A 26,223-nucleotide genomic window follows, 5' to 3' on the forward strand; every position below is an offset into this window, starting at 1 on the left:
TCAGAAGCGTGTTTCTGTGGACTCTTTGTTCTTGGTCCAAATGAAAACAGTTTCCAAGTGAAAAATGTAAGAAATCTCAGGATTTACGGGAGCGCGTTCGTACTGGACGACGGCCATCGCCGCGAAACCAAGGAGGTCGCAGGTCGACCGCATCTCCATTTCACCTTTAACCCCCGTCTCCCATTCCAATGTTTCTGTTACAGGTGGTGTTGATGTTTTTAGGGTTATTATCCCGCTTGGAACGGGTGAGATGGGTGAACGTGTGCGTTTGGAATAAGCCACTTTGTTACAACACAGCGTGAAGGCAAGAAGTTTCAATCTTTTCATCCCAGTTGATCATATTTGACTCTGACTGAGCAATATTAACCGTCAAAATGTACCTTCAAACACATCTTCCTCTAGTCGGAGAGAATTATTTCGATAATTAGATGAAAGCTTATTATACAGTTCAGGTAATATTCAGGTGTGTGTGAAACCAAAAGCAACTTTTCTAACAGCGGGTGAAGAGGTCGTAACCCTTCTGTGTGTTTGTGTCGACTCTTTGCCTCCTTTGGTTTTTGGCATCAAAACAATATAAAGAAAAAAAAAAGAGGCGAATGATTTATTTGCTCATTTTTTGAGTATATCTGGCGCGACTGTGCTGAATGCATGTCAGTGTGTGGAATGGTGCGTCAGATGCCTGGATCTGCTTCCGCTGCCAGCCAGTGCACCGCACGGCGCTTCGGTTCGTTTCTTTTCGAGGCTTGTGTTTTGTCGGAGGCAAAGTTCCGTTTCAACAGATTTTGAATTTCCTGAAGTCGTTGAGAATGCCGACACAGAATTCCTTTGTTTGTTTTTTTTTTTGTTTTTTTTTTCAAAAGTGGTTGAAAACCAGTCATGACCATTGTAATATGAATCTATCTTCAGTGTTGTTTTTTAGTATGCTTTTTTGTAAATTATTATTATTGTTTTTTTTTTTTGAGTCATTCTTTTACAAGGACGTGGGTTTGGTGAACCAGTGGAACACTCGTAGCGCGGCTGTGGGTTCACCCCCCCCCCCCCCAAATGGCGCTTATTTGCATCCGTCAAAGGCGACATGATCGAAACATACCTGAAAAGACGCATCCACGCATACGTCAGTACTTACCTATGCAACTTCACAGACATGCCAGCAACCTGAGGTCATCACAGGCTTTGTTCTTCTGTGCCTTTGCCGAGCTATGCAGCCGATCACACGAACCACTGTTGTTCCCACTTTCCACAGCCTCCGTGTGTCTGTTGAGCTGTAACGACGGGTGTCTCCACCAAAACCATACTTGGTTTGTTGCATAACCGCAATAACAAAATGTTAAAGGTTAGATTTGCTATTTTCCAACCCAGGCCTTGTTATTAGAGGATAGGTTCGGTTGGTTCCCATTTTGGAAATACATTTAAAAGTTTTATTTTTATTTATTTTTTAAGGCTCCGGACCGCATTGCAGTGAGAAGCTGCCGCAGAGCGGAACGTTTGACGTCTCGATGGTAAAACGTTCAGCAAGGTTGTGCTGTGAGTAGTTCTAAATGATGGGAACCAGCGTTTTACCGAGGCCAAGGATGGAAAAATAGCAAACCGATCCTTTGACATTGTGGATTTTGTAATGAGTGTCATTTGAGTAAATCCGGTTATATTTCATCGAGCAAAGTTGTTGTCGATGGGACAACATTGCGGGCGTGCACACACACACACACACACACACACACACACTCAGGTAACTGCAGAGCGGACACGCACGCCTCTCAGCGACCCTGAAGAATGTACACACTTGGGGGAATCTGAATATAGAATTCCCTCAGATTCAGTGAACCCTACAAAAACCACCCTTTATAATACGACTGTAATGGTAAATGTGGGCCGAGAGACAGTTTTTCTTTGTGTCGTGCGAGTGCTGAATTAATGTCAAATTAGGATTTAATGATGGGGAAAGGAAATGTAATTTGTGGCAGGAGTGCACTGTCAGTCAACCTTTCTGTGGACTACGTGAAGCCACTGGATGGCTTCTGAAACATGCTAGAAATTTCTTTGGCTTATAGTATAGCTTTTTTTGATTTCAACTTTTTTTTTGCAGCTAGAGTTTATGAACGCCAAAGGTCTATTTATATACAGTGTTTTAACAAAAATTAACAAGTATTTTTAAAGTTGTTTTTTGTTTATTTGTTTCAATTGCAAATAAATATTTTTTCTACAGTTTGAGCATGCATTTGTCACAAAATACTGTTAATACTATTTCGACAGCACAGAGACACTGATACATTTTGCTCAGAAGTTAATGTTTTTGCCTTGGCAAAATTTTGGAGATGGTTGCTTTATCCCAAAATGAATTTAATTCCCTAATTCAGTTGAGGTAAATTTTTTTTAATAAATGCAAATGGTTTGAATTCATTTTAAATGATTTCATACCAAATCCCTTTTCACTTTGGTAATTGATGAGTCGTTGAAGTTTGATTCAGTTGGTGAGCGAGGGAAGCTCAGTCGTGAATTGAATTCTCCCATAATTTAAATGTCAAAAGATTTCTTTTGTTTAAATGCAAAGTATAAATCAGTCACATTCAAGATGTATTATGCCAAATGCCTGGACTATTTTTTAGGGCCTACTCTATTTCCGGAGTTACTCCAGAGTCACGGTTAAGGTTAAAAAAAGTAAATTCACAGTTTTGGGCTTATTGAGATGTTTTGACTAAAAAGACCCACAGCAGAGGTAAAATAAAAAAACAAAACAAAACTGTATTTGTGCAAACTGCACAAAATACAATCTCTAACTTTAACAGTATGAAATAAAATGTGAATAAGAAGCTGATGCTGGCAGTGCCTGCACAAGCACCTGAGAAGCAGAGTGGAGAGGAAGTGTTATTATAGAAGTGCAGGATTTATTATTTAGAAGTAAAGAGCATTGACACAAAAAATCCAGTTTCTCCTAAATAAAGTCCCAGTGGGACCGAGCAGAAGCGTCTTAGTTGTGTTTTTTGTTTCATACAAGTAGGAAACTAAAGGAAATAAATCCAAATATAAAATAAAAAGTATTTTTCTAAGAGATGGCGCTGTAGCTGTAGCTCTGTCCCGGCTCTCCTAACCTAATTCACTGGGTATGCCAACCTAAAAGTTGCTCCTTAAAGATTTATTGGCTTTGAACTAATCCTTTTGTGAGTCTTGCATCACCATTAGATCACTTGTGGGCTGCCTAAGGTTCAGAGGTTCTCATGGACCCCTAATTACTAGATAAATGTAAAATATGTTTACAGACCTGTCAAGCTGCACGGATTGTGTACCAACCACGCAGTTCTTGGTCAAAATATGCAGGAACGAAATGCCAGTTCAAACTACGCAAGTTTTATTTAATTTATATATGTGTATGTATGTGTGTATATGTGTGTGTGTGTGTGTGTGTGTGTGTATATATACTACTCACAAAAAGTTAGCGATATCCGGCTTTTGGGTGAAATTTCAGGATGAACCTAAAATGCACTATAACCTTTACAGGTGAACTTAATTTGACCTTCTCTAAACTTTTGAATGCACATGTCCAACTGTTCAATGTTTCAGTACTTTTTGCACAACTTGCTGTTCTCTAACAAGGAGCTGAACGGCAAAATTCACAACAGGTGTTTGATCCATGAATCGACCAATACATTTCCTGGTTCAATTAGAATTGGCATTTAAACAGTCCTCTTCATCATGCTGTTCACATTTTGACATCATGAGACCAAGACAACACCTAACAATTGATCAACAGGACCTCGCCATTGTGAGGCTTCAAACAGGATGTTGTCAGAGGGAAGTGGCCACTGAGCTTAGAGTGTCACAGAGTGTCATCAGCAGGTTGCAACAGAGATACAGAGACTGGAAGAGTCACAGAAAGGCATAGAAGTGGACGTCCTTTGGCCACATCCCACACTGATGAGCGCTTCATTGTGAACAGTGCCCTGTGGAACCGGATGATGAATGCCACTCAACTCCAGGCACATTTAAGGGAGGTGAGAGGCACCCAAGTGTCACGTCAGACCATTCAAAACCGTTTCCATCAGAGTGGTCTGCGTGCTAGACGACCTGCAAGGGCACCTGACCACACCACCAGGCACAGCCATCATCGTCTTGCATGGGCCAGGGAGCATTTACGCTGGACGAGGGACCAGTGGCCTCAGTGCTGTTCTCTGATGAAAGTCGATTCACGTTGAGCAGAAATGATGGCCGCCAACGATGTTGGAGACGTCAAGGAGAGCGCTGTGCATCAGCCACTGTCACCAGACGAGCCTTTGGTGGTGGTGGTGTTACAGTGTTGGCAGGTGTGTCTAGTCAATACAGAACTGCCCTACACTTTGTGAATGGTACAGTGACAAGCCCATACTACCTGAATAACATCATTCATCCAGTCATTGTGCCCCTGCATGAACAACACAGGCCTCATTTCATCTTCATGGACAACAATGCTCCAGCTCATGGAGGTGGCATCATTAGGGAACGGCTGCTGGAGACTGGGGCACCTCAAATGGAGTGGCCTGCACTTTCTCCAGACCTGAATCCCATAGAAAACCTATGGGATCAGCTGAGTGGCCGTGTAGAGGCTCGTAACTCTGTACCCCAGAACCTCAACGACCTGAGGGCCCTTCAAGAAGAGTGGGGGGCCAGGCCTCAGCAGACAATAAGTCGACTTGTGAACCGCATGAGACGAGGTTGTCAAGCTGTAATTGATGCTCGAGGGCACATGACAAGTTATTGAGACACTGACATTTTTACGTTGTGATAAACCCACCACTGTTGTTGGCTTTTGTTTTAATAAATTGTTTGAGATGAGGAAATCACCATTGCATGCTTCTACTTAAATGCCCTACTTTCATGATATAATATCACTGTAGCGTGAACTTTTTACATTTTCCATAAATTTCACCCGAAAGCCAAATATCCCTAACTTTTTGTGAGTAGTGTATATATATATATACATATATATGTACATATATATATGTGTATATATACATATATGTACATATATGTATATATACATATATATATGTACATATATATGTATGTACATATACATATATATGTACATATATATATGTGTATATATACATATATATGTACATATATATGTACATATATATATGTGTATATATACATATATGTATGTACATATATATGTACATATATATATGTGTATATGTACATATATATACGTGTATATGTACATATACATATGTGTATATATACATATGTGTATATATATTTATATATGTGTATCGTCAATAATCGGAATTGGCCGGTTTTCACAGGCCCATCAGTTACAGATATATTTTCAGATTCTGTGCTGGTACTGTTGTGCTCATGTACTGTACTCGTAAAAATGCACAGATACCCAAACCCAATACCAACGTAGTGTAACGTTGACGCTCATAAAAAAGCAAAAAAGAAAATTACGGCCGTTTATTAGATAAGTAGTTTATCGCCAAATGTATCTGCCAAGCCGAGCGGACTGAGTGTTCACGTCTGCCTGGTTGTTCCGAGTGCACGAGTATCGGTTGTGATGAAAAGTTTGACTCTTTGAGACTCTGTTCTCGACGAGTCACTCAGTAAAACGAGTCGTTCAATTTTGATTTGTTGGTTTAATGCATTGTTCCAGTGAGCAAGACAGAGCAGTGGGCGATTTCTTACTTTTTTGTAATGATTGCAATTTATTTTGGAATGGCAAGTACCATATGAAGAAATATAAATTTATATTTGCACTTAAAAGTGAAATAGACTTTCATTTGAAGTTTGAACTGGTCATTTCCATGTTAGTTATATGTTGGGTTAAACTAAGTTAACATTAGAACTAAGTGAGAGCTACTTGTTGAATTATACTGAAACTTGGTGACAGTCCCATTTCTGTTTTATTGGAACTGAAGATTGCAGCAGTAGTCTGTATGTGGTGCTGTCCAATTACATGAGCCTGGTCAGATCACATGATGTATTGTTCATTAACATACAGCAGATCTACCCAATGAGACAATAGGAAAATGGTATTTGTTTTAATTGTATGTGTAGTATGAGTATACAATTGAATGAAAATCAGTATCAACAGGTCAGATTTAAAAAATAAAATCAGCCAAGAAAATTGCAATCGGTGCATCTCTAGTTGGTAAACATGTTTGGTAACTTTACGAGATGATGCATTTCAAGGGGTATATTCTTATATGAATTAGTATACCTACATAGTTTACTGTATATACAGCTCGCATACGATGGGATGGGATTTAGCTGCAGTAACTTAAACACCACAGACTTCCTGTTACACTATTGTGGTAATTCTAATATATTCCAAGGTTGGCAGGAGGCTATAAACACATTACTTAAAAAAAAAAAACTAAAAAAAACTAAAATACAAATTGAAAGTAATCCTAACAGAAGGAAGGATACATGTCACCTGTAATGTAAGGATGGACGAAAATAAATGGAGCAGTAAGTAGTAATATGGTCTGTTTTGTGTTCCAGAAGCCAGGGGCATTGAGAACAGCCAGCAAGGGGGTCAATAAGTTCTATTCTGAAGTGGGATCCATGTCATGCTGCAATATCTTGTGGAAATATATTTTAACAGGATTAATGCAACATCTCAATCTTCAAAGTACAAGCATGTTGGCTTTGTTTCCCCCCAAATATCAGACTATACTGAGGCCTCACATTAACAATATTTCAGATGTAAGCATGCCAATCTATTTATGAACATTCTTAAAAAAAAACACCAAACACTTCAGCTTTGCCCTCTAACAAAAGAAAATCCAATAATCTTTTCTGCGCAATATAATGGATATGGTACACATTGAAGTGTAAAGTTGAGTCCTTTGGCAAACTTACAATTAACCATGCATCTAAATAAGAAATGTCAAGGGTTGAATGCACAGAACATTTAGAGAAACTTCCACAGATTTAAACACCACGAGTTTGTCTCATCGCCGCCAACTTTGAGCCTGCGAATGTTTACCCAAAAAAAAAAAAAAAAAAAAGAATCTGTCCCAGCATCTTTGAAAGTATTCCACAAACAAATTGAAGGTTCCAGCGTGTATGAAATGCAGAGCAACTCTCGCCGGTGAAAATTAAAGCGATACAAAGTATGTTTAAGTCAACGAAAGTATGCTTTATTCTGTCGGAAGAAGAAAAGCACCGTCGGGGCTCCTGGACCTGAATGACCAGTAACCGCCGTAAATGTAATGCGTGACTTCTGATCCACGGAAATCCATTGTAATACAGTTTGCATGGATGGATGTTGACATGAAACCGCTTCAGACATTAAAGGGCGGGGAAAAAAAAAACCCAAAACTTTCCAAGCCATCAAACAATAAGATTGAATACCACTCGCATGCATGTAAAATCTTTCTAAAAAGCACCCCTCTAGCTGGTTCCTTAAAAGCAATACAGATTATAACTGTTCGCTGACAAAGGTATTAAAAAAAGTTGTTTGTTTCAAATTGGATTTTAAAAAGTAGATTAAAATATTATAGGTGCTGGTTGCACCAGAGACTAAAATACTCTATATATATATATATATATATATACATACATACACTCACAACATTCATCCAGTGTGCTAGAGTGGCTTTTGTGCATCATCATGTTGATCATTCCTAGTTAAAATGGCAGCACTGGTCTGAAAACATGGATGCTCGTCCATGGGGGGGTTTGTGTGCTCTTTCAGGCAGCCTAGGGGACAACGCTGCTGGGCCAGACCTCCTCTGGGCTGGAGCCGTGACTGATGTTCAGCCCAGTAGACCAGGCAGCCCTGGGCGTACTGCAGCGCCAAACCTTTGATCGCCTCCAGGTAGAGCACCTGACCGGAGTTTAGATACAGCCACATCAGTCTGCTGAGCTGGGCCAAGACGCAGTCTCCATGAAGGCTATCTAGAGGGGAGATCAGAACAGAACTTGGTCAAATAGATACAATCTCACGGTAATGGCGTTTAGACAGACATGGCTGTTTAGCCCCATCTCACTCATTCAAGAGTCTTCCTCGTAAATAACGAAACCGATGGAAGGATAGATTGATGCATCTTCTTTCGCAAACATTTGTGTCGGAAGTCTGAATGCAGACATGAGTGAATTAGGATGAGCAAGTTGAGCCAATGAGCTACTGTAGACGGACGTTTGTTAAAAGCCACTTGTGCATTGGATACATGCCTTCCAGAAAACTGGAATTGGGAATCAGGCCTGTTAATAGCAATCAATCACCGCTTCAATGCCACAGCCTATTTGAGTATTGTTGCTGACCATGTGCCTCCCTTCATGGCCACAAGTTACCATCTTCTAATGGCTACTTCCAGCATGATAATTCACCATGTCACAAAGCAAAAGTCGTCTTAAACTGGTTTCATGAACATGACAATGAGTTCAATGTTCTTCAGTGACCTTCCCAGTCACCGTTTCTGAATACAATAGAACACTTTAAGGAGGTGATGGAACGGGAGATTCGCAGCATGAATGTGCAGCTGACAAATCTGCAGGAATTGCGAGATGCAAACATGTCAACATGGACCAGAATCTCGACGGAATGTTAGACAGACATGTCTGAATAGTTTCTGAATGCCCTTTATGAACGGTACGGAACAGAGATGAGGCAACTTGTCATGTACACATTTATGTAGGTCACCCTTTGGTTTCGGATGAAGTTTGTTACCAGACTACGACGCAGAAATTTAGTCTCAAAGAAGCGTACTCACCGTGACTGATCTTGCTGTGGTACTCCATCACAGTGTAGAGGTCATCGGGTAATAGGTTTCGGATCCAGGAGTTGTCTTCCTGGTGGATCCAGTTGTGGACTAGCTGCTTCCGTCGAAGAAAGTTCTGAACATGGACCAAGTAGACTGGGTTGCCTGACACCATGTAGAGCCTGAATGACAGAAAGCAGTAGATTGAGACTCGGCACAAAATGTTCTGGAAATATTACCGCCTCCCCATTGTGGCACGGTGGCTTCTTGGTATAAAAAAAAAAAAAAAAAACACCTTTTTCCATTACCAAATATGACAGAATGCAATAATACAAAAGAGGCATAGCTAGTTCTGTCAGACAACTTGACGGCGCCACACACTTCCACACCCTTACATGGGCTGGCCTATTTAAGCTGCCAATCCCTCCCACAGAGCATGCCTATGTTCGCTGTACACCTCACTGCGAGTGATGAGCAGTAGAGCCTGAATAATAAATAAAGAATGCATAAAAGATCATTTTAATCAAATTTAAGAGTTGTCTTTCAAAACTATAGTGGTTAAGTGTCAATAATGTCTGAACCTGTTAACAGGAAATCGATTGTATCAACATTTCAGTCCACTGCTTTCAGGTGAACGTCTGCAGAATCCATAGTTGTCAAATTCTTTCACGCTAGATGCTGGGGGCCTTGACTTTCTTATCAACACTCAGGGAAGAGAGGTTAAGGGTAGAATCCCCCCTCTAAGCTTGTCGTTTCTTCAGGGCCATCACATTCTAAAGCTGTCAAAAGGTGGATATATCTGGAAACTTCACACACACACTTCTGGACATGAGACTTGACAGTGTTGGAGGCTGTATGCATCCTCCCGGGCCTGCTGCTACCGGCAGTGCGTTTGAAGCTCACACTGCTCCAACCACCAGGGACCTGTCAATTCCTCCCTTCCTCACCTTCCCCCGTATTCTTCTTTTGCTCCTTCTTCAAGGTCTTATACAATAAATATTAAAGAGGGATTATTTTAACTCATGAGCACAACAGAGGGTTATATTGTGTGAACATTTTCAAAATATATATTACTATCATATCAACGCTCAGTAGTGGAGTTGCATATGGAATTGGTAACAAACTAAAAGTGAGAAAAGCAACAGGATGGGCTTAGTTTTAGGAATCAGCCTATTCTGGAAGAAGTGAATACTTCAAGTTCGAGCTGACACGATTAGTGAACATTAAAAAAAATAAAAACACTTTACTTTAAATTCAAACATTTCAAAAACAATTCCTGCATAAAAAAAATCCCTAAATAGCTTATCTACTGAGCATTTAAAATATGCCAGAAAAAAACAAATGATTCTGTTTCTAATTACTGTACGTTGTGCATTGTGTGAGAACACCATATTAATGAGGTGAGTACTAGGTTGTGACGGTTCAGAGTCCTTATGGCCTGGGGGAAGAAGCTCTTTCTGAGTCTCTGTTTTGGCTGCATAGGATCCTGCCTGACTGCAGCCACTGGAACAGACCATGGTTGAGATGGTGGGGATTCTTTAAGCTCTGGTCCTGCGTCACCTGGTTCTCTAGGGGGGGGGTGAGTGTGATCCTGGTGGTATCCTCAGCTGAACATACCACACTCTGCAGGGCATTGCGGTCCTGAGAAGAATGGTTTCCACACCAGGCAGTGATGCACCTTGAAAGGATGCTCTCAGAGTAGAAGGTTTTCTGGATCTGTGGAGAGACTGAACTTCTTGTCATGTCCATGTCAGGTCCTCAGTGATTTGTACCTTCCTGAAGGTGTTCAGCCTCTCAACTGGGACTCCGTTGATCCGTCTGCTGCATTTAACTCACATGGAAGGCAATATGGATGACACATGATCGTCAGATGTTCCAGGTGAGGCGAGCAGGAACGTGAGGGGGCCGCAATGTTGTTGACCATGAAACTATTTTCTTCCGGACTCTGCTGTTCCATCCATATGGAAAAAGGAGAAGGATTCCGTAGGTTGAATAGTTTGGTCCTGCACTGTGGGGTTAGCCATGTTGTGGTCAAGCAGATATTATAGTCTTACATCCCATTGGAATAGAGTCATTGCCCTGTTGTCCAGTTTGTTCTCGGAAGATTGGACATTGGCAAGCAGGGTAGAGGTGGACGATGTGCCCGAGACCTTAGTCTGTTCCAGACTCCAGCCAGTGTTTCTTCCTCCTAAGTGGCGCGTCGCCATTGTTCTGGCGCACGCCAGAAAGAATCTCCTTCAGCCAGAGAGAGGTGAATAAAGTGTGACAACTGGTGAGTAATCCATTATACAATGTCTATAGTGTGCCGCTGTCGTATGTCCAGCGTGCCAAAGAAATTGGTGCGAACAAATAAAACTGGACACAGCCGCACCAATCCCGCTATTCCAATGACTGTGTGAAAGTTATCCTAATTACATGGCCAAAACTGTTCCTATTGTCATCATTTGTTATTATGGAAGTTTCCTTAGATGGTGACTGGAGGAGACAATCCGACTCAAAATTGGAAAATAATTTTAGAAATTGTCGCAATAAATCACAGCGGGTGGGAGGGACAATTCTCTTCCTGCCTAAATTGTTACAAAGAGGGCCCCAGCCAAGCATTAAGCTCTAGGAGAGCTTCAATAATAAATATAGCTGCAGGCAGCAATATGCGGGGTCCTGTTTAGTCGTGGTAGGAATGTATTCAATTTTTCCAAGTTCCCAGAAAAAGCCATTCCGTATCGACAAGATTTACAAATTTCCGAGCTCCACTATTCCATCGTATTTCAGTAATTTTTGAAATTTGACCAAAATACTATAGTATAGACCAATATCGATTCAATGTGGACCACAGCACATCGCCCAGGGCAACTCGCGTTGGTTGGGTCGCACTGAGAAATAAATGTGTCAATACATGTATAAATTAATATAGCTAAATGTGGTAATGTATAAAATATAAATACATCAAAATGCACACAAATACATGCACATACAATAAATACAGGTTCCTTGTATTATGCAATTGGTTATAGTTACCAGTAATTCTAATTCAGGAGGTTTGTATACATTGACATCTCTGGAATGCCTAAATTCTGACAGTGATGTTATCAGGTTAATTTTTAGAACTTACTCTGGTGTGTCTCAGTTGTTCTCAGAAGCAAATATATTCATGACGTTTAATCTATAATATTTAACTTAATTTTTTTCAACTATAATAAAGTTTAATAGTAATAAACTACCTGTCACTTTGTATGTCCAATCGCGACTATATCTGTACTTAACAGTGTTTTGGTTGGAGTAAGACTCACGTGATTTGTGTACTCAGTCAACTGAATACACATTTTATTTCATCTCGTCTATGAGTGTGGCAAATCCATGACATCCACACAACACTGACGTCATTTTTTCCATTAACAAAAACGATAGGGCTATTAACAGCTGCAGGCAGCAATACGCGGGGTCCAGGGTAGTCGGCCCTTCGGATGTATTTTGTGACTGCAATAGTTCATTCGTTCCAGCCTGGTTACAGTGTAATTCTATGATGAGCGGTGTTGCGGCTGTGGGTGGGTTTCCTACGCCGCAACTAACAGCTCTGGAATGTCTATTAATTGACAGCGATGTTATTGGGTCTTTATTTTGTCGAACTTACTCTGGAGCGCGTCAGTTTTCCTCAGAAGTGTATATAATATTGTATCAATATATTTATGATGTTTACGCTGCGCTTTGTTTAATGCAATTGTTTTCTGGTAATGCTTTAGTTTTTCGCCAAAAACAGAAACGTTAATAGTAATAAAATAGTACCGGTCACTTAAAATAGTTTAAGAGTTTGTATCTTATATTCATTGAGTTAAAGTCCAATTGCAACTATATCTGTGAGTGGCGGTTTATTGGTGAGTTTTAGTGATGACTCATCACTAGACTGCAGTGCCATCACATGATCTCTGTACTGTCAACTGGCGCATGTGTGCAAGGTTCTCTCTGTTGCGGCATACATCTGTGTGTGGCGCCAACTTGGTGAAGGTTGCGATTGTTGATCACAAACTTCTTCCAAAACACTGAACCAATCTGGATCAAACTTGGATGACCCCATGTTGGAACTGCCCCGAATACACTTATTAATTTTGTCTGTGGGTTCGTCGGATCGATGACATCCTGACGTCAGTTACATCCGTACATGCCGCCATCTTGGTGAAGTCCTGATTGTTGATCAATCACTAGACTGCAATGCTATCACGTGACCTGTGCAAGTTTGCGGAGATGACAAAAAAACCAACTTTTTTTTTTTAAGTTATCCCACAATAATGGACCGATCTGGATCAAACTTGGTCGACGGCATGTCGGAACTGCACCGAATACACATTTTATTCATCTTGTCTGTGAGTGTGGCATATACACTGACGTCAGTTTTTCATTAACAAATATTCTAATAATATTCAACATCACATACAGTAATATATAATGTGATAATCAGCTAAAGCTCTGAGTGGCACATTGAGATGCAGTGTCGGTTTGCAGGCTGAACAGACAAGGTTATTGGTGTGTGAAACGGGAAATGCCAACATAACTATGAGTTGCTGGTTAGTTTTATCTCCCCCCCTGCCTCCAGACAGTGCTGTGCACTGGAAAGAAATTCAATACAGTTGACACACCATGTTTGTTACACAGCCGTTGGGAATATAACACTGAAATATTTTCACGAGTATGTGAGCCCTGTTTTTATCTGGCAGAGAATAAAAAAGCAGGTACATTTGAATTTCTAATGTTTCGCAGGAAAAACAACAGGTCTCAGAGGCTGAATATATCAGAGCCACAGGTACCCAGGTGTTCCAGCGCCAATACAGTATATTTAGTTTTATAGTTTTGTTTTTACTTTAAAACAACTCAGAACAAAAAGGACGGAGACACAGCGCAGCAGCCAAGCAGAGTTTTAACAGAAATAAGCCTCTTCATCCACAGGACAGAGAGGTTGCAGAAGTTCTTGATGATTAAAGAATGAATAAAAAGTTCCATTGCAGATTGAGAACTCAAACTCCACTTGCAGACCTACTGTACTAGATGCAATGGCACAAATACTCTGTTGTATGCCCAGCATGCTGACAGCACAGCTTTACAAAATAAAATATGAAAAAAAAAAAAGCCACACCATGGCCTATTTAGACAACTGAAGTTGTATCTTTATTAACATGTGTGTTAGTATAAATGTTTCAATGAATTCACGGGGATTTACAACTTTTGATGACATTTGTCAGACCCTAGTGGAAAGGTTTCTAGGCTCCAAAACAGAGGAAAACTTTGAACCCCCGATAACGGCAGGCAGCTGATGAAGATATAACTTCATCTAATTTTCTTTTTTAATAGTCATTTTTAAAAGTTAGAAATAAGGTTAAAAGGGAATAAAGGACAGAAGGTTGTCAGTCTTCAAGAAAAAAAAAAAGGGGCGTGCCATTTCTTCAACATATGCCTTAGACTGGACTATTGTTTGCAGTTGAAAGGATCAGAGCCTGCGACACTCCTTTTATTCTTTAACAAATTGTGTTTTATGATATTGCTTTATTTCAACATTATAGAACTGCAGCAAAAGACCTTAAAGTTCATAAACAATAATGAGATACCAAACTATTGAAATTGGCATCCATGAGAATGCACCCTTCACGTGGCCATTTCAGAGTTTGCTATGATTCAGGGCTATTTAAATCAACTTGAACTTTTGGATTAAAAAGCCAACAAATAGTTCCATAAATAAAATTTTAAAAAACAACAACTTTGGAATGTACAAAGTAACATTGGCATATGGAATAAAGTGTCTGAATGGATGAGGTGTGAGTAATGGGAAACGCTTACTTGTAGTAGGGCAGGTTCTCGATCATCTTCCAGTTGACGTAGTTGGTGGCAGTTTCCTCCAGGGTGCAGACACGGGCCACTTGAAGCTTGGCCACCTCCCAAAACCTCTGATGCTCCACCGCCCCGTCCCAGATCTCTCTCCGTAGCAGGAGATACACCCCATCTAAGGTGTCCTTGTACACCTAAACACCAAATGTTTAATTAATAATGATTTATCTGTATTAATACACTAAATATATTCAAGCATTTTTGGCTACTGTTGGTCTTGAGCAGCTCTGTTCATCAAAACATGCCCTGCACACCTCTCGAGATCGATGCATTTTATGTTTATTTCTATAGATGGACGACACCCTCAATAGACTACATATGAAAATGCGTTCGTCCAATAGTCATCGAGACCTCACTTTTTGCAAAGTACCTTTGTAAACAGAGCTTGACATTTTGAACTTGCCAAAAATGTATGGCAGTTACTAGGGATGTAAGGAGATATGGGGAGGCCGCTCCAAAAAACGTGACAATGTGCATTGTGGGGCTGAAAACTTTACCAAAAGAGCCGCCAAAACGGACAGCAGAAAGACTGAACTAGACTGAAAAACGGATTTGCCGATACCACCTGTTAAATTAGCCAAATTTCATAAGATTTATCATTAATTTAATATTTATTACTTGCCCTTGAAACATAAGAAATAACTATTGGAACAAACAAGGAATTACTTTTTTTCACACATTAATGCCAAAGGAATCTTAGTCATGATTTGTTTCCATTCAAAATTTGTTAAAAACACTGACTATGGTTCTCTGAACACTGTGCCATGCAATTACACCCCAAGTGGTCACTGGAATCAATGCATTTCAAAGTACTGATTTTACCGTTTTTGCTAAACCAAGTTGTTGGAAAACTAAAAGAGATCGGAAACAAAGGCTTCAACAGTCACTTTAAAACTTTACTCAGTTATATGGTGGTAACTACAGTTTTTTAACAGAAAAAGGTTTCTTTCCATAGGTTTCACTTTGTTTCGTTTACTGGTTGCCATGGACAAAGTTGCAAATATGACTCCTCAGATTTGAGACTGAATTTAACTTTGTAGTCTATTAAACAATGTGCATGAATATCTATTGGAAAAAGCTCCTTAACAAACATGCATTCAAAAATTTGTATCTTTCACAAACACGTTTTTAATAGTACATCATGCCCGTCTCCATCTCTGTGATAAAGACAGTTTGAAGACATTAAAGAGCATTTCACCTTTCTGCGCTTCAGCCTGCCCCAGTCGCGCCCCAGGACCCAGGCCACCAGGGACTTGCACATGGAAAAGTAGTTCTCCACAACACTGATACCTGCGGAAAGAGTTTGTGAAATGTTTGTTACATTTTAATGCACATTGTCTTGCTGCAGTGTCTGGTTTGTAGGGCCGTACCCGACTCCGAATTGTGTCAGTCGAAACCGAATTCAGTGCGAATATTCAGCGGGGCGGTGCAGTCCGGCTCTTCTTCTAGGCAAGATAGGCTAATGCAGAAGCGACTGCTCGACTTTAAGAAGACGACTGACGGGTTTGACTGATTATGACCCACGACTTTCAGGGAGCAGCCCTATTGGTACATATGCAGAAGTTTAAAACAGGGAAACATCCACCTAACCAGGGAACAGCTTTATGAACTCTCCCTCGGCGTATTCTGACTAATGGACCCTGTGCTGCTGGTAAAACGGGAGCATTGTTTCTAGATTTAGAGCCTTTCCTCCTCAAGACTTAATATTTAAGCTGCTATGAACCAAACAATATTATTAGTTATTGTTTAGTGAGTTCGGCATCTCTAGATTTTCAATAACAGTTCCAAAAGATGCTTTCTTCCATACTAATATTTCTCTTAAATATATTGAAAAAAATTGCCAGGAAAAAAAAAAAAAATGCATTTACAGTTGTTATTTTTGGCTCACTGAAGACACAGAACTACTACTAATATGGAAGTTGCATTGAAATATTGGATTTCAACACACATCCCTATCGGGCTAGTATTAAGTACCACTAGTGGTACTTCAGATTTTATGTCACATTTTAATAAAAATATATCAGTATGCAAAAATCGAATTTAATTAAAATTATTTATTCACAACCTGAAAATCAAAACATTCACTAGTGGTGTAACGGATCGTAGTAGATCCGTACTGGTTAGGGTTACCCCCACGGTTCAGCACGCATGTGAACAGCGGATCAAGTACAAAATTTAACCATCATAGTTAAATAGAGTTTTACTACCGCTGTTACTTTTTGAAGTCATAATCCCATAAATCTCAAAGCAGAGTTGCAGTGAGACCAAAGCCCGAGCCACAGGAACCGGCGCTCTGCAGGAGCACAGCTTGTGTGTTATAATAATTCAAAGAAAGTGAGCTCCGATTGAATAAGACATGAAATTTTACAATATGTCCACTTGAGAGGGCAGAACAGAGACCAGCAGGTGTCAGCACGCTCTCAATAAAAGTAGTTCACCTTATGGATATGATTTGGATTGTGATATGAGAAATAAGATCATGTTAAACGGAACATGATGCTGTGATATGAAGAGTAGAGTTAGGGAAAAAAGGCAGATTAGAGAAGAACGTACAGAGTGGACACGGACGCAGTGGGTGGAGGAGAAGAAGCACTTGCAGTGTGTTGAGGTTTGCCTCTTCAGTGAGCCGCATGATCCGGCTCATGAAAAGAGACGGCTCTTACGGCTCCCAAGCATTTATTTAATCTATGAAATTGTATGAAATATTTGGTTTATATTTATTCCACCACAAAAATAACACTTGTGATTTAATGTGACTGGGCTCAAAGTTACTTATTGAGAAACGAGTGTTTTCTTCACAAATCAAGACTCGATAGGTCTAAATCAAATTGAATATTGAGAGATACAGACTTCTCTACAACAACAACGATACCTCGCTTAATTCTGAACCGATTTTCGTGAAGTCTAGTTTGTTACAAACGTGAGAAATTGAACACAATACTGGTTACAGTTACCGGAAATAAATTCAGTTACTGGGGGCGGATCTAATCTTATTTCCATTTCATTTCCATTCACTACCGTGTTTAAAAGGAAGAAGGTATCATGCATGCCTCATATTGCACTATAATTTAACAATTTAGTATTGAATATTTTATTTAAACATTGGACATCTTGAATGTTGTTTTCATTCAAGCCCATGGGCAAAAGTTCCTTGCTTTAAGTGTTTTACATAATATATAAATGTAATAAATAAATGTAAAGCAAAGTTATATTGTGTCCTTTTTGGCTGATCACCTTGCGGAGCTGTATTGGTGGTATATGGAGACATTTTCCTTAGTGCAAGTTTTAAAGATCAGGGAACCAGTGTGTTTGAACCAAGGCTTGAGCCCATTCGTTCCACAGCACTGCGTTGCAAATTGGAGAACCCACCGACAGACTCGTCCCCTCTTGCCAGCTTGCCGTTCCAGTAGTCCATCGTGATCGCGTGGATGGACGCCAGGTACTTGACGTTGCACGCCGCCGTGCCCCATGCGGCCACCTTCCGCTTGCTGTGCTTGTGCCACTGTAGGAAGATGGCACGCAGCTGGCGGTTAAAGGGGGGCGGCCGCCTGAAAAGCCAGTAGGTGAAGAGCCACTGGAAGCGGCACTGGGTGTACTGGTAGAACATGGCTTCCAGCTCCGTATGATCTATTTGGGAAGGGTCATTTGTTGGACGTTAAAACTATTGAAGTTTCCCATGGCACCGCCTTCAAATATATTTGTGGCCTCCATTTTAAATACCCACCATTTTTCTCTTGTTGGTTGAGGACGTATTCAAAGATCTTGCCATCGCTCCCATGGTGATCCCTAGCGAGAGCATACAGCTCCTTCCATTCAAACTTCACAATGTCACCGTCGTCGTCTTTGCCTGTTAAAAACAGACAAAACGCTACACTGTTAAATGTAGACCGTATCAGTACAGGTATGCATTTACACTGTTATTTGTGTTTCCTTAAGTCAATTATTCACAATAAAAGATGCCAAATTAAACAGTTAAGACATTAATACATATTTCTACATATATGACAGGTTCCCACTGTTAAAATGTGTAGAATTCTCACTGAACAGACCACTGTCTCCTCTTCATGAGGATGTGTGTTTGTGTCATAAGCTTATACTGTCAGTGCATAAAATTAAAAAATTGGTTAAATGCAATTTGTGAGCCAAATGACGTAGCTTCCCTGCTGCTCTGCTTCTATCGACAACTGGATGGCGCCACGTACTTCTGCCCCGTAACTTCCCTCCTGCTCTTCGCTTCACTACTCATGCGTCAGACCACGCCGTCCTCGGGTTTGGTTCCTGCTTGCGTCAGAAACAGACCGATGACCAGAACATGCGATGTCTTTCAGAAAGTCCGAGCCCGGGAACCTCTGCGGTCAGTGATTGCGTTCTCATTCTGCGACACCAAATCACCTTTCTTGAATGGATCTTGGAAAAACTTTGCCCAAAATATTTCACACCCACCTCAAGTCCCGCCGATCTCTTCCAGTTCTTTTTTTTTTTTAATTAAAAGAGACCAATCTACAGTATCAGTCAAGAGCCTGAAGCTCCAGCCGGCAAACCACCAGAGCAGAAGTGGATACCTAATAGTAGGGATGCACCAATTGTGAAATACTGGGCTGATAAACACAGATGTTTAAGTTAACAATTTGGCCGAATCCCACGTTTTGTTTGTGGTTATTTATTGCCCCATTTGTGCCAGGAAAAAAAACCAAACTGAACTGTTTAAAAGTCTTGTTTCTTTACTTTTATAATAAACACAATTAAAATGTTGAGGGAATAAATAGTTATGTATTCAAAGAAATGAAAAAGTTGTCTAAAAAAACAATAGAAAAGTCACAAGACAGAATTAACAGGGTTGATTTTAAAATAATCCATATTATCTGAATTAACTGTTTTTTGTTTTATAATTAATGCAAAGCACTTTGTAACAGTTAAATAGACTTAGTCCAGTTCTGTGCTGCAGTACACTGCTGAGGCACTCGTACTTTAACAAAATGCATTCGCTTACTTTCATCTGACAAATCATTTTTACAAGTACAGTACATGAGAATAGTATCGGGCGTGTTCATTTTACCGGCACAGAATCTGAAAATATATCTGATCGGCTGGTCACGGCCGATCGAACGGCATCACACGTTTTATGTGCAAAACGGTCACATTTTTGGGCTTGCTTAATACTCCCCCACTCCTCATTTTACCTCAGCAGTGTAGAGTTACCCCTCAGTGGATAATTTAGTTAAATTACAGCCTGTCAACCATTAAAGGGGACCCATTATGCAAAACTCAATATTTCAGTGAGTGTGCGGATACATTTGGGTCTCTGATGGGCTTACTAACAAACTGAAATAAAAGTACTGTTTTGTGGGGTCCCTATTTCAGGAAATGTGAAATAAGCCGTTCAGATTTGAAGCCCCTTCCTACGTTCTCACGTAGACTCAGCGTTTCTCCAAACGAAACGTAGATGTATTTATTTTGCAACGTTTTGTAATAGAAAGAAAAAAGCCCCGCTGTATCCCGTGCTGCTCTGAACACCACTGGGAAAGTCAGAACAATCTTTTAAATTACGCCTTGTAGATCTAATGAGTGGAGATTCAGCAAGAGAATTTGCTTATTTCTTGCCTCAAATTTGTTGAGAAACAAATTTAAGTGTACTGATGAAATGAAATTAATGAAAGTTTACAGAGCAATACAACGGAATCCAGAGTAAAGCTCAAACCCCATTGGCTCACAAAACCTGATCCAGAAGGCCTGGCTGCTCATTGACATTTAAGTTACACAACAGCCCGTTTTGGAACACTATGGTTATGAGGCATGTTATAATAGCTCGAATGCATAATCTGAGTGGCATTTTCAGCAAAGAAAAAAAAAATCCAAGCCTCAGACGATATTAACTTGTTGAAAAGGAGCATAATAGGCCCCTTTAAGTCAACGGAAATCATCCATCTGTGCCTGTGAATGTCATGTCCCCATTATATCTTTAGAGTCAAGCAAACACCGCAACAGATGTTCCAAAAATCACACACAGGCAATCTGCCAGCAGAGAGCCTTGCAAAGTAGCTGAAGTACTCTTAAAAGAAATCCAGAACGCCTCATGATCGGCCCTCTCTCTAAAGGCGCCGTTTCCTATTTTTAGAGTAGGGGGGGGGGAGTAATAATCGTTTTATCCGCTCCCAGTTCCAGCACACCAGGTAAGACCACATGAAGCAGTTATCCTGCAGAGCCCAGCACACATTGGCAGTACATCACACACACTAGTGAGGAGATATTCAAGGCCTCGTTTAGCTTCATACGGTATGTGCCTCTTTCTTTTACTTAGCCCCTTTTTCAGTTTTGCTGGATGCAGGACATTTACCTACACAGACATGAACATACCCTGTCACATTGAGAGGGTACTGCCGGCCTCCGCTGCATTTTTGGGGATTCAGGTTTACAATATAACTCCAATATTTCTAGCTCACAATTATGCCTATGTTTGCTGTACACCTCACTGAGTTAGGTGTAGTGGTGAGCCCGGACGTCAACTAAACAATGCAAAATAACTATTACTTCAAAATTATATTTAGCAGTAAATCTACGAGTTGTCTGTCAGAAATTATGCGTAGCTTCCAGAGTTCAGGGCTCTATTTCTAGCTCACTAAGGATGCCTATGTTTGCGGTATACATTGCTGAGTGATGCGCAGTAGACCTCAGACACTCAAACGATACACAAGGTATGGCTGCCACCGATAAGCATGCTATATAGAGAATGAAATCAAGGCAAGTATATTTTTTTATTGAATATTCAAAATAACTGGTTATTTTGAACACTATTTTTTTTAGATAAATATTACTTGAAATCAAATAATTTCCGTACATGAACAATAAGTGACAAGTAAACCAAACAAAAATATGGCAGGTATTGTGGTGTTTTGTGTTTGTTGGGACATACCCGTTGACATTTCACAAAGAATATGTACCGGCTGCTTTTCTTCTGAAATTTAATATCCAAAAAAGGCAAACTATGTGTTCCAACGACACATCTTCCGGCTTCTCCTCAGTTTGACACTGCGCTCTGTGTGTGTTTACAAGTGCAACCTGTCCACAAGGGGGGGGCTTATTTCTATAATGACAAACATGATTGGTTCGAGGTGAAAGATCAGTTTTAGATCACCCAAATTGATTGGCTTTCCACTGCAACTTGCAGAGCGCGGAAATGAACAGATCTGCGGAATTTAATTGTAATGAGCCAGTGCAGTCCCCCCCCCGACATGGGGTCGGGGGCAATTATAGTTATCCTTTTAGCATCCATCCATTTTCCTCCGCTTATCCGGGGCCGGGTCGCGGTGGCAGCAGGCCGAGCAAGGAGCTCCAGGCCCCCTTCTCCCTGGCAACGTTTTCCAGTTCCTCCTCGAGGACCCCGAGGCGTTCCCAGGCCAGCTGGGATATGTAATCCCTCCAGCGCGTTCTGGGTCTACCCTGTGGTCTCCTACCAGTTGGACATGCCCGGAAAACCGCCAAAGGAAGGCGCCCAGGAGGCATCCGGATCAGATGCCCGAACCACCTCAACTGGCTCCTTTCGACGCGAAGGAGCAGCGGCTCTACTCCGAGCTCCCTACGGATGCTCGAACGCCTCACCCCATCTCCATGGCTGTGCAGAGCCACCCTACGGAGGAAACTCATTTCGACCCCTTGTATTCAGGATCTCGTTCTTACAGTCACTACCCAGAGCTCATGACCATAGGTGAGGATTGGGACATAGATGAACTTTGCCTTCTGGCTCAGCTCCCTCTTCACTACAACGGTCCAGTACAACACCCGCGTCACTGCTGAAGCCGCACCAATCCACCTGTCCATCTCACGCTCCATTTTCCCCTCACTCGTGAACAAGATCTTGAGATTCTTGAACCCCTTCACTTGGGGCAGCAATTCGCTCCCGACCTGGAGGGAGCAATCCACCGTTTTCAGGCAGAGAACCGTGGCTTGAGACTTGGAGATGGTGACTCTCATCCCAACCGGTGACTCTCATCCCGACCGCTTAACACTCTGCTGCAAACCGCCCCAGTGCGTGCTCGAGGTCCCAGTCTGATGAAGGCAACAAAACCACATCATCTGCGAAAAGCAGAGATGCAATTCTGAGGTTCCCAAACTGGAAACTCTCACCTTGGCTGCGCCTTGAGATCCTGTCCATGAATATCACAAACAGAATCGGGACAAGGGGCAACCTTGGCAGAGTCCAACAGCCACTGAGAACATGTTTGACTTGTGCTGAGAATACAATTCCCAATTCCCTCAGTACCCCCCACAAGATCACCCGAGGGACATGGTTGAAAGCCTTTTCCAGGTCGACAAAACAGATGTAGACTGGATGGGCAAACTCCCATGACCCCCCCCAGCAACCATGCAAGGGTAAAGAGCTGGTCCACTGTTCTACGTCCAGGACGGAATCCGCATTGCTCCTCCTGAATCTGAGGTTCGCAATCAGCCGGAGCCCCCTTTCCAGCACCCTGGAGTAAATTTTCCCAGGGAGACTGAGCAGTGCGATACCCCTATAATTGGAGCACACCCTCCAGTCCCCCTTTTTAAAAATGGGAACCACCGTGGTTCCCATCGTTTTATCAGCCAGCACTAATTCGAGTTGTGCTTAGAGGGAATTATTTTCACATTCATATGTCGGACTTGAACATATTTTTCCAGTCAAAAACTGGCAGTTACTGGATAACGGAAACTGTTACAAATATGTTGTGGCCTTTGCATCTGCCGTGGTATGAATGTGGCCCTCTTGGCCTCTGAAGTAGAGTACCTCCCTCGTACAGCATAGCCCCATATCAAACATAATCAAAGTATTAAAAAGTCATGAACCTTCAGCCTTCGTCAGAACATCCTCATCGACCCCCCACATCTCCTGGATCTCAGAGATTGGCAGCCTGACGGCAGGGAGTGACACAATCTCCTCCAGGACGAGCCACTGCGTCCAGTACCGGTGCGGAGGAAACGGGATCTCTGCAAAAAGCTTCTCCTGCAGCGAACGGTTGTAGTGTAGGTTGTTGAATAGCGTCTTCCACATGAACACCAGGCGAAAGGACTCCTTGGCCGTGAGCGAGCAAGCGACGGGGTCCAAAGAAACACCAAAGGACACCTGTAAACAATATTTTATTACATTTAATCAAGACCTTTCTATCAATTAAAAATGGCATAGTTTGGATTTTGTTTATACTATAGTTTGTAGGTAGGTTTCAATCCTGTAGCAGTCCAGACTTTTGCCAAACTGGACGCTCTACTCCATAAGATAAACCTTTAGTCCCACAACGGGGAAATTTACATTGTTCCAGCAGCAAGAAGGGGACAGCAGAAAATAGAGCACATCAAGGTACACACTAAACAATATAAAATATATAGACATTAAAACCATAAATAGGAACCAGAGTATTAAGTGTATTGCACATATGTTGACACATTGCACATCAGGGATTGCACTTTTTTTATATAAAAAAATGCACTTATTTTTTCACGTGTGTGGTCTACTGGCTGTGCTGTTGGTTATACAGTCTGACAGCTGCAGGAAGGAAGGACCTGCGATAGCACCCCTTCCCACACTTTGGGTGACGCAGCCCATCGCTGAAGGAGCTCTCCAGTGCCATCAGAGTCTCATGCATGGGGTGGGATTTCCTCTCCATCATGGATGACCATAGTCCTCCTTTCTCCCACCACCTGCACTGGGTCCAGGGGGCCCCCCCAGGACAGAGCTGGCCTACTTGATCAGTTTGTCAAGTCTCTTCCTGTCAGCTGTGGTGAGACTTTTGCCCCAGCAGACCACTCCATAAAAGATGGCTGATGCCACCACGATGTTGAAGAAGGTCCTCAGGAGAGCCCCCTGCACTCCAAAGTCTTCTAAGCAGATAGAGTCTGCTCTGACCCTTCTTATAAAGTGCATGTACTGTATGTGATGGTCCAGTCTAGTTTATTGTTCAGGTGAACACCCAGGTACTCGTAAGATTCCACGATGCCATTATCCATTCCCGGGATGTTCCCCGGTGTCGGGGGGGGGGGGTATTCTGAGTTCTGTATTCCCTGTCCTCGTCTGTGATGAGGCAGACAATTGCAGAGTCGGCGGAGAACTTCTGCAGGTGACCACTCGTTGAGTTGTACATGAAGTCTGCAGTGTAGAGGGTGAAGAGGAAAGGTGCCAAGACCATTCCTTAACTATTTTACCATCATAATCCTATTAGTATAGGGCTCGACACTTACTTTTAAAAATGGTTGCCAGGCTCGCAACCAGGCATCAGCTTTCGGTTGCCGAGAAAGAAAATATGGTTGTCATTTGTAGTCACCTTATATTTTGAGTAATTAACATACTATGCAGTTACAAGTCAGCTTAATAATGAAAATGTGACAAGAAATGTTTAAATTTTTTACAGTAACCAGTTATTTTTTATTTTACAGAATTTGTATCTTCAGAAGACACTTGTGAAGAAACATTCAAGACAGACAAGTGACACTACTACTCTGTTAAGACTTGGCCTGATCACAATTAGCCTGTGGCTCTGTTTTACACCTAGATGTACAGTATATACTCGGCACACAGAAGAATCTCTGTACGGTACGGTTTGCCCCTTATTGTTAACAATGGTAAATTCTCATTTGCATCTTTCCATTTAAAAGTAGCTCTCTACCAGAAGAGGTCTGAGCCATAATCAATGCTGTCTGTCTGAATATAATAACTGGTTATCGTATTGTAATGGCTATGTTGAGGAATTTGACCAAATTGACTAGGGGGAAAAAAAACTAAAATTTCCTGTATATAATTTTAGTTTGTTTTGTAAGTACACACTATTGTTTGTTGTCGAGATAACGAAAATTTAATTTAATTTTTTTTTAAAGCTAGTTTACGTTTTTTACCTTTAGAGGGATGAAAACAGTGAAAAAACGTCTGAAATATACGTATGGTGTAAGCCAATGGTTTTCCGTGTTCCCATGAATGCATCACGTCCAACATGCAAGTTTCCAAGCCCGCAAACGCAGTATCGCTTCCTGCTTGGAGGACTTAACCGGAGACTAGAGCTGTGTCCACGTCTTAGTTATACACAATATCAGAGAACGAGTCAACTGGTTAATTGATCGTGGATAGTGTGGTTCTTACTGACTGATTAAAAAAAACAAAACTCAAATGGGTTGCTGCACCCCTCCAAAGAAAAAAGCGGCACTCTGTGTTTATGCTGAGATACTGCATATTTTTCGAACAACTACAAGGCTTGACGTTAAATCAATCAGTCAATATTCTGTGATTGAAGGTTTTTCATCTTACAATTCAATAGTTGAATACGATATGTTATTCATATCAATATTCATCTCATCATAACACATAGGCCTGCAGGGAAGAGCAGTGTATATAATGTCTGTATCCAGTGTTGGTCACATTATAGAACGATTTATTGCTTGAGTTTAGTGTAGAATACAAAAAGGAACTTTCAAATGTATACTCAATTGCAATATATGTCTAAAAAATAATAATCTCTATTAGATTTTTCCAAATTGTTCAGCCTTAATACATACACACACCAGAGTTTCCGTGAGGAAAAAAATAATAATAATTACGCTGGTCAGCGTGTCCTGAAAGATTAGAATTTCCTGGACAATTGGGAGAGATTCCGGTCAAATATTATCAGGTCGATAATATATAATCATCTTGAGCTTAAAAACAATTGATAAGCAGGTT

The 26,223-nt window shown here is 41.2% G+C and overlaps 1 protein-coding gene across 1 annotated transcript in view; it reads right to left on the bottom strand.

Annotated features, from left to right (window-relative positions):
• LOC307247625 (uncharacterized protein) overlaps positions 1–26,223 on the bottom strand; it is a gene marked incomplete at both ends in the record, with an annotated part of 27,446 nt that continues 1,223 nt past the window's right edge. The window contains 10 exons of the mRNA XM_080023791.1: positions 1–194; positions 7,708–7,878; positions 8,694–8,863; positions 14,502–14,683; positions 15,748–15,839; positions 17,919–18,176; positions 18,274–18,396; positions 22,388–22,448; positions 22,671–22,690; positions 23,370–23,646. Of these exons, the coding sequence (XP_079879917.1) occupies positions 1–194; positions 7,708–7,878; positions 8,694–8,863; positions 14,502–14,683; positions 15,748–15,839; positions 17,919–18,176; positions 18,274–18,396; positions 22,388–22,448; positions 22,671–22,690; positions 23,370–23,646 (1,548 nt within the window). The remainder of the gene's footprint in view (positions 195–7,707; positions 7,879–8,693; positions 8,864–14,501; positions 14,684–15,747; positions 15,840–17,918; positions 18,177–18,273; positions 18,397–22,387; positions 22,449–22,670; positions 22,691–23,369; positions 23,647–26,223) is intronic.

This window comes from Zeus faber (genome assembly GCF_960531495.2).
Source record: "Zeus faber genome assembly, chromosome: 2".
Lineage (NCBI taxonomy): Eukaryota > Metazoa > Chordata > Actinopteri > Zeiformes > Zeidae > Zeus > Zeus faber.